The 9,767-nt window shown below is 33.5% G+C and overlaps 1 protein-coding gene across 2 annotated transcripts; it reads right to left on the reverse strand.

The window, feature by feature from the left end:
• Positions 1-2,114: 2,114 nt before the first annotated feature.
• Positions 2,115-5,379, reverse strand: LOC110113588 (unknown protein 1-like). Of its 2 annotated transcripts, none has more exons than XM_020846230.2 (2): positions 5,262-5,379; positions 2,115-3,205 (listed from the first exon to the last, which is right to left on the reverse strand). In XM_020846230.2, exon 2 carries the CDS (start codon positions 3,071-3,073, stop codon positions 2,390-2,392), a length of 684 nt encoding a protein of 227 aa, XP_020701889.1. In that variant the 5' UTR covers positions 3,074-3,205; positions 5,262-5,379; the 3' UTR covers positions 2,115-2,389. The 2 variants fall into 2 exon arrangements, with proteins under 2 accessions (XP_020701889.1, XP_020701890.1); XM_020846231.2 differs by having other exon boundaries at positions 2,115-3,195; positions 5,262-5,344.
• Positions 5,380-9,767: the final 4,388 nt, after the last annotated feature.

Here is a 9,767-nt window from a genome sequence, read left to right on the forward strand (position 1 = left end):
GAATATACTGTTACAATCCTAATGCCAGTGCCATAACGCTCCTAGAAAGATTTTTCCTACTTAAATTTAGAATTTTCCTATTCAGATTCTAGACTTCTAGATGACATATTTGGAACATATAAAAACATAGAAAAGAGTCTTACCAGGTTGTGTAGTAGCATTTATTACAAAATCTGCCTGCAATCCTTAGTGGCCTTACTAGATGGAGTAATATTTTTGGGTCATGATGATGTCAATCTTGCTACATGTATTACCTTCTCTTCATCCTATTAGTCCTAGAGTTGTTCCTATCGTGTTTATGTTGTTGTGGGCGATCTTTCCTTGTAGGCAGCTCTGTGTGATCAGCAACTGAGGAAGACTCGACCACACTATTATATTCCACAACATTCACATCACTATTGGAAACTACTGTAGGTCAAGCACATACTCAAATGGCCCTTTTCGTAGGCCTTAGAGTAAGAGCTACCTCTTCAACTACTGGTTTAAGTTCCTTGATCTATTATATATATATCTCTAAAATCTAACAATTAAGCTTTTCAGTGAATTGCTAGCTTCTGCCCCCTCTTCATAATAGCTTACAAGCTTTTGAGCAGTTTGATCTCCCACAAATTGTGTAAGAAACATCATTTTAAGCTCTAAAAAGGATGTAATAACCCTACCGGTGGGCAGAAAAACCATCAAAAAGCAAACTCTTCTATGATGCCTTTGCAAACTCTTAGTGTTTGATGTGCATCAATGAGGATATTGACTTGAAGTATGCAATATGATCGTGAGATCAAACTTTCTCTAGTATGACTCCCGGTGAGACTTTTTGAACTTTACAGATTGCTTTGCTGCTCAATCTATCCAAAAAATGCATTGGTCAACTCTGGCTCTCTCATCTTTACTTGTCTGGGTGTTGGAGTCTATTCTTAATCACTAATGTGACTATAATTTCAAACTGAAATATAGATTGAAGTCGGGGCTAGAGTACCGGATAGTCTTCGACAAAATGTCGAGTCAGAGGATCCCTTGGGAGTACTCGCCCTAAGGGCATCCATCTAAACTCTGACAACATTTCTTGCATCCATCCATGTAATATATTTTCTTATCATTGACATTAATTCACGCTTACCAAATCTTTTAAGATGTTGGATCAAAACTTGCCTGTTGGTGATGCCTGATGCAACTAGCAAAGCTTGGCTAGGTTAAAATAATAGAACATGAGGGAGAATAAGCTAATATAAAGAACTGCAAGAAAATTAAGGGCATTAAAAGGTACATTTTCAACTTCCAACTATTTTCACTATTCACAAAGATAGTGATAGTAACTAGGAAGAACTGCTGAAAGGGCTGAGACCTGATAGGGTGAGTACTTTAAGTGAAGACTTATTGAGTTGATTCTTTTAGTCAAACTCAGTCGAAACATATGCATCCCTTGGCCGACCCCTTAGGATGAGTTTGCATACTACCAACATTTATTAGGTGAAATATATGCTTGTCCTTGACCGACTTCAATGAATACTCCTATGATGAGGCTCGTTTTGGAGAAAAAATTATTACGTGTGAATGCCGAATGCGTCCAGATACCAATCAGAAGCCGCCACATCACCCAATGCATAACTTATTGCATGATTTGTTGGTTTATGATTGATCTCCGGACACATTCGACATCCGCACATAATAATCTCTCTGTTTTGAGGGAGCATGCCTGTTCACCAAGACCTTAATCTGCTTGGTAACTATGAGCTATATATCCAATTGTACGTAAATATACAAATGAAATAACATCCATGCAATTCAAAAAGTGATAAAGCAAAATAGCAGATAAGGGGTGCTATATTTATTCCAATTAACGTAAATGTCGTTAAGTGTGAAACAGCAGGCTTATATCTGAAGCATAATAGATAGGCTTATGCACCTAATACCCCACCAATAACTGCTGGCACACTAAATACCAAGAAGATTGTTTTAAGGCAGTATTTGGCCTCTAATCTTGAATATAATAATATGCATAAAAAATGACAATTGCAGAATGTCTTCAAAATATATAAAGAATGGCTAGAATATTAATCAAGAGTAACTATATTTATACATATATATAGAAGAGTTTTACACAAACACAAATTAAAAAGTACTAAAGACAAACTTATACATCTTTACATAAATTAAATAAGTCAGAAGGTTTAATCCAAAAAAGAGTCGCTTTTTTTGCTAAGAATATGATCACAGGTGAACTTCTTTAGCAGTCATAAGGTAGTGCACTTCTTGGTATTTTAGGCCCCTTCTTCAAAATTTCAGCTACTCGAACCTTTAACTTCTGATTAAGCCTTCACAAAGCATCAGCGAAGAGAAAGCAGAAACTCAGTTCAATTGGAACCTCAAATTTCCATGACAGAAGCTTCACGATTCAGTTTAAGCAACTTTTAAAGTCCAATTTTCGACAAATACTATGATCAAATCTCTTTGAAAACAATGTTGGTCTCCTAGGAGCAGGTGGACATGTCTCTGCAAAGCCTGTTAGAAGAGGTAAAGATGTGGGTGTCTTGCATTCTTCAGTTTGATCAGAATCGACTTCTTGGTTATTGACAGATATCTCCATAAGCTTTGTTGAAATTATCAGTTCAAGCAATGAACTGAAAATCAGCTCGGAAAAGCACTCTTCGGCACTGGGATCCTCGGTTAAATCATTTTCTGCAGTTTCTTCAGAATCAATAGTAAGATCACGACTCAGCACCTGCCAACGAGGCATGCAGGAACCCTTCATCTTCTTTGGAGCAAGCATCAAGTCATCTGGGCCAGGAGCGAATGGATCAAATTTGCTTTCAGCTGGAGTTTGACAAACTGGAGACAGATCCTTATCTTTAGTTTGATCTGAGGACGAGGATTCACTGGCTTCTGCATTATGGAAGTGTGTAACAGAAGCTGAGAATCTACCGGCAAGTTTCAATGGCGGGATATCATCACTGAAGCCTTTGCTGTTCTCCAAGCAGGAAGCTTTGCAAGAACTGTTTTCTTCAGCAAAACATACATCGTCCAAGCAGCAGGGTTTTAAAGAAAGAGGGTCCAGCTTGTGATTTATGATCCCAGACATAGTTATAGCCACCAAATCTCTCTCAAAAACCTTTATGCACTGTTTAACAATCAATCAACAGGAGCGAGTATACTAAATTCTGCTTGGTCGTTCCTTTTAGGATGTACCGATAAGGCACAAACCTGAATCCAACTTGTATCCACAAAATTCAAACATTAGCAGATCCAAACACCAAAATTACTCTCTAAATTCAGGATTAAAAAACTAAAAAACATAATCACAAGAAAATCAATCAAATATCATTGCCATAAATTAAAATTGTTAGCTTTACCATACTAAGTGGGGGGCGGCATTACAAATCCTTTATCATTCATGTAATCCAGTGAAGTGCCTCCTGAAGTGTAAAGTTTATTTTATTTAATTTTTTTTCATGGCTTCTAGCAACAATACCTTTGGTCTATTCCTTTTCTTTCCTAATCCTTCCCTATTAATTTTATCCAACTACTTTATTTATGCATCTTCTACTCTTCCATTATAGATGCCCAAACCTCTCATATCTATTGTTTATCTTCAATAGGTATAGCCCCTCTCACATAATTATTCTCAATCCATCATTCTTAATTTTGCCACGCGTCACTTGTCATATTCATTTATTGCACACTCAACTAACTGATAGTGATTTATTTGTCACCCAACATTCAGATTCATATGATATAATTGGTCAAATTATAATATCACAAAATTTTTCTTGAAATCTCCAGAATACTTTCTTATCGTTTATTCATTTATTTTTTATTTTTTATACTTTCTTATCATATTATACTTATAAGACACTACATTTCAATCATTCAAAATAAACTTTGGAGGCTATGACGACATTCAATCATCAACACGCTTGGTTGCACAACATGATAAAGAGAACATTTGGAATATGGAACTAGAGATTCAAGTACTAACTCATATGTGCCAATTTCTTTTAGCCGTGCAAGTAGACGTCATATTTTCTTGTGCAACATTGCATAAATTTATTGGTCACTATTATGAATATGATCTATATTTCACTATATCACAAATTGAAATGCAACATGATAGTAAAATTAGTGAGATAGAAGTGAATAACAAAAATCTTAATGTACATGCAATAGTTGGGATAAGAATTCATGAGAAAGTGGTGAGACATGCAACGGCCACGGGCTTCCAGAGGCTTTGGTAAAAAATTTACTCCATTTAGTAAAATTTCATTTAAATTTTAAATTTTAATCCACTAATGAGTTTTTTTAATCTATCATAGGCATTTAGTCAACAACATCACTCAACATGATGAGATCACATTCAATTGCCAGTATATTAAATCACTCTCATTATGAAAGTACATGCAATATATTGATGTTTACCTATATTTTGTTCATAGTTGTTTGAATGCTCTTGTTGCTTTACAGCCTATTTATCATTTTAGTATTGTATGTGCCAGGCAAATTGTCCTGATTTTATTTTAACAACTTCTGTTAGCTTTTTAATTACATATGAATGTGAAAACTGTAGCTTTTGGAGACTTATCATTTTTACTTAGGTGATATTGCAAGTGATTTCTTGCATACAACTATAGGATATAACCCTTTTTCATTTTGCACTAAGCAAGTTCAATGGAATAGAATGCCAAAAGTGATTTGGGTACTCTTTTCCCCCTTTTTTTCCTATCGGGTTCTTATGCGTGCAGTCTGCAAAGCCTTAAACATAAATCTCGAAGTTAACAGCCATAAATTCCGAAGTACACAGCCAAAAATTTTGTTAGGATTTACCATGATTTAATAACTATCATGCCAAAACGTTTCAGGAATCAACAATCTCAGAATTTAATTAATCTGGATTTGCAAGATTTACTAAGATATTTCATTTTTGTGCGTTAGAATATCTAAAAAAACTGCAGAACAAAATTTCTTGTCTTTGAATCAAGCCAAGCAAAAGAACCACAACGGAAATATACCAATACAACACTCTCCAAAAAATCTACAATCAATAAACGAAGAAATTAAATAACGAAAGATATGGGAAATATTGGAAAAGCATGCAGAAAGATTAGAAGAAATGACAATAACGATCAATCGCTCATCGAACCACACTCTGTGCAGGCAAACAAAAACCCTAACTCCGTCAATATCAAACAGAAAAACATAAGTCTTGCGCGATTACGCTATATCTTCGATAGTATCACGAGAGTGAGAGACAGAGAGAGAGGAGATTCAAATACCTCGAACTTATCACAGCGCTAATGCGTCGAAAAATCAAGGGAGAATTAAGGGAGATCTGAGAGGCGGCGGGAACGGAGAGACGGTGTAGCTTAATATATCAGGGAAGGCGCGAATAAGGATCTGGACGGCCAGGATTGAATCAATTTCCATTCATCCATTCGTCCATCTTAAACCCAGTTAAAGGAAGCCACGTACCTCTCCCGTGGCAGAGATTATCCAACATGATTCCGATTGAGTTTACCGTCGGACCTCGACCTTTTTTATTATATTTATATCAAATAAAATAAAATCATGCACACTTTATATATTTAAGACTCAAAGTTAAAATCTCTTAGCTGAAAATCATAATTTTCGATTAACTTTTTTCATGAGCCAAATACAGTCAATCTAATCAACATTAAAGCTAATTGGTTCGTTGAAAAAATTAAAATTTATGATGGATATATATATATATATATATATATATATATATATATAATTCAAGTAGAATGAATGTAATGTAAAGAAAACTGATGATGGTAACATGTGGTGATGGTCGTTAGCATCACTGGTGGCTGCTGTGGTTGTTAATAGTTGGTGGCAGTAGTGGCCGATAGATTATGAGCTACGGTGGAGGGCGCGCGGTTGTAACATAACTAACTTACAATGAAAATAAATTCTGCTAAAATTGGGTGAGATTATAATACATTAAAAATGAACTAGAAAGTACAAAAGAAATTCACTAAAATTTTACAATGCATTCATTTTCCATCAAACTAAACACTCAAATTCTATTTTATAATGCATTCATTTTACAACAAACTAAATTATCCCTAAATTCTATTTGATTGGTAATTACTATAATCCTAAAAGAGTTGATACAACACCAAAAATTTGACTTGATCAACTATGAATCTTGATGTATATTTAAATTGGGAACTTCTAAAATTAATTTAGGGGCCATTCAAATTGCAATTGCAGCGAACTTATAGTCAAGTTAAACGTCTCGACAAGACGAATCTAACGACACCAAAATCAACTCAATCCAAGCCCAAATGAGCTCAAATCAAAGACTTAAAGTTTATTCAAAAGCTTCAGAGTATTAATTGGATGGCCAAATGATATCAATATATAGTGTGCTAATAGTCGAATCGAGTGGCTCAACGAGATGAATCCAACAAGCCAAAGATCACTTCATTTTGACATCATTCAGACAGCTAAATGCTGAATGAATGTTTTATGATTGAAAGAGTCAATATGGGCCATCCGATAGAGCACTCTAAATTTGCCCTAGATTTTCTCCATATTTACAGAGCATGTCATTCTAAATATCTATAAATAGAATCACGCTCTCTACATGATGGGAGCTTTTGTTTAGAGATTGAAGAAAGTTCTAAGGCTTCAAGGATCTTATAGCTCCACCCAAGCACCACCATAAGTGAACTTTTGTTGGCCAACAACCATCGAACCATTGACTGCCACTGGACCATCGATCAGTGCTAGACCCCGCTTGGCCATCATTTGCTATCGATCTAGAACAACCACTTGATCGTTATGGGGTCGTTGATCACCATGGGACCTTAGCCATAGTGCAGTCAGGCAGCAGACCATCGATTGCAGCTACATCATCACCAAACTATTATAGGGCTCTAATCACTATTGGACCCCTACCTAGCCACCGACTGTCACTAGACTATCGACGGACCGCCGACCACTATCACACCTCCACTAGACCACTAACCATCATCAAAACTCTACCCTATCATCGATCACTGATCACTATGGGACCTCCACCAAGTTGTCGATCACTATAAATTGCCACCAGACCTCTGCCTTTTTGACAAACTCTGTTGGTCCTTTTCCTAATCTCTATAGCTAGACTTCTAACTTCTATCATGTAACCATGGTCATTACAAACTCGAGTATCCATACAGAGTTTGACCAAATCTCTAAACTATTGTAATTTTATCGTCTATAAGTTAAGTGATAGATCAATCTTTGTATTCTACTCAATTATAGTGGAATCTTCTGTGCTTTTTCCCTTTTTAAGTTTTCCATGTAAAAACTTTTTTGTGTACCAGGTGTTCGTGCATTGCTAAGAAAAAAAAACTATCTCTCTACCACTGTGAATATACAAACCCACAATAGTTTGACATTATTTGTGGCAAATAATCTCACCTTTATAAGTATAACTAAAACCCTTCATTGGCCAATAGGTTTTAATAAACGCACCAATAAAAGCTCACGCTCAAATACACATCAATTTAGGAATTAATCTACAAATAAGGGATGACAGTCATCTATCTTTATTTTCCTTGGTGGAAGAAATCATGTTGGGGAAGGGGCATTAGGACCCTCCTTAAAAGACCAAATCCAAAAAAATGGAGGAATATCATAGAAAATCCTTCAACTTATGTGATGGACCCGACAACCATTACTAGTGCAATAAGAGAAGTCTTGTCTCCCTCAAGATCTACCCTTGGTCGAGGATAAATGGTTCATCCCGTACCAGAACAAGTGATTGTGATTATGGAGTGAACTTTTTTATTATATAAAAATCTAGAGCTTTATCACCTCCAAACAACACTTAGTTTTTTTAATATAAAAAGAACAAACACCACTTAGTATACACAAGTATAAATGCATAATCAAATAATAAAGTGATACAATATAATGGTGAACTCATGAGAAAGTATGCACACTTATAAAAAAATATTACTATTTACTCTAATTGTAATAATTATCCTACTGAAATAAAAATGATATTTTTAGAGATTTTATTATTGAAAAAATTATAAAATATTTGATATAATTTTTAATTAAAGTGTTTTGGATTAATGAATTTAAATTGCATATTTTTTCTAATGAGAATATTCATGTTAATGTGATTTAGAATATGCATCCCTAAATTTCTATTGAGCATTAAGGGAGAAAAATGCTATATGTTGACCTCCTATAGTTGTAGTATCTCCTTAAGAAACTAGGATTTTTTACATCCTATATCTTGGTATGCAAACATCCTATATAAATGCTCCTAGTTATTCATGCATTCCTCCATGCATTGAGGCTATACATAACCCTACATTTTAACTATATATATGGCCATTATGTGTATTAAATAAAGAGTGGGATAATATTAAAAACATCTCTTAATAATTGTAAAATAAGAGTTTTTATTAGTATTTAATATTGTTTGATGTTTGATGATTGATGTATATGTGTTATGTATATGTACATATTATATTGTGAATGTGTGTATGTTTTTGAATGTTTGAATGTTCGTGTTTATATTTTTGTTCGAGTTATTTTTTATTTTAATAGTTATTGTTTGTTGTTTCTTTTTAAATGTTTAAGTTTTTGTGTTTTGATCTTCATGAGAACTCCTTGATTTAAATTGGTCATTCATTTGGGGAAGCTAGACAAAAAATTTTCTTTAATTATTAACTGAAATAATAATTTTTTTCCATCATAAAATGGAGAAGATTGTTGCAACTTAGTTTTTATACTTCTTATATCATGTGTGTTTTTGATGATTCCCAAATCTTATTGTATTGATTTCTATTTCTCCTAACATATACTTTCCATGAAATGTTAGTATACATAAACAACAAAAGTAATATTTTCAATATATATTAGGAGAAACAATAATTAATACAATAAGATTTTGGAATCATTAAAAACACATATAATATAAAAATATAGTTATGAAAGCTACGTTACAACAATCTCTCCCTTTTTGATGATGACAAAATTAGTTATTCTTTGATTTAAAATTTTGAATTTTTTTTAGTATTATGAAGTTAATATTATATTTGTAATTGATTTAAAATTCTTTTATTCTTCAACTTTTTTTATTTATCTATAGAAACTTTTCATTTTAAGATGTACTTCCCTTTTTGCTGTTATTAAAAGGGTGAGTCATAATATTGTTTGATATTTAATGATTAATATGTGTATGTTATGTGTATGTACATATTATATTATGAATGTGTGTGCATATTTTTGAATGTTTGAATGTTCGTGTTTATGTTTTTGTTCGAGTTGTTTTTTATTTTAGTAGTTATTGTTTGTTGTTTTTTTTAGGTTTTTGTGTTTTGATCTTTATGGGAACCCCTTGATTTAAATTGGCTTGCCATCATCAATTTTGTTTTAATTATGTAACTTAATAAATAGGATAAGAATCAAAATCAATTATAATTTCAAACTTCCATTTCAAAATTAACTAATTCAAATGGTTGGACACCACATCTTCTCACTTGATAAAGATCTAACTATAGAGGAAGTTAAGTGTTTAAATACTATTCAGTTTGGAATGGGATTCCAAACCTTAAAATTATCAATGAATAGATAAAAGTTGATTTATTTATCTGCTGAGATCCAAAAGGATGTCCCTTTAGTTGAGATTGCTTTACGGTGAGTGACTTATTCTCCCATCCACAAAATGGAGGTTGTTGTTACCTCCTTACCCATTCCATCTTCCACTATGGAGGATGAGCAACTAAGATCAATGGTAGTACCTAAAAGAT

Source organism: Dendrobium catenatum, unplaced genomic scaffold, assembly GCF_001605985.2.
Source record: "Dendrobium catenatum unplaced genomic scaffold, ASM160598v2 fragScaff_scaffold_1557, whole genome shotgun sequence".
In the NCBI taxonomy this organism is placed as follows: domain Eukaryota; kingdom Viridiplantae; phylum Streptophyta; class Magnoliopsida; order Asparagales; family Orchidaceae; genus Dendrobium; species Dendrobium catenatum.

Coding starts and splice junctions, on each gene's coding strand:
- LOC110113588 (XM_020846230.2), bottom strand. CDS start 3,073: ATGTCTGGGATCATAAATCACAAGCTGGACCCTCTTTCTTTAAAACCC.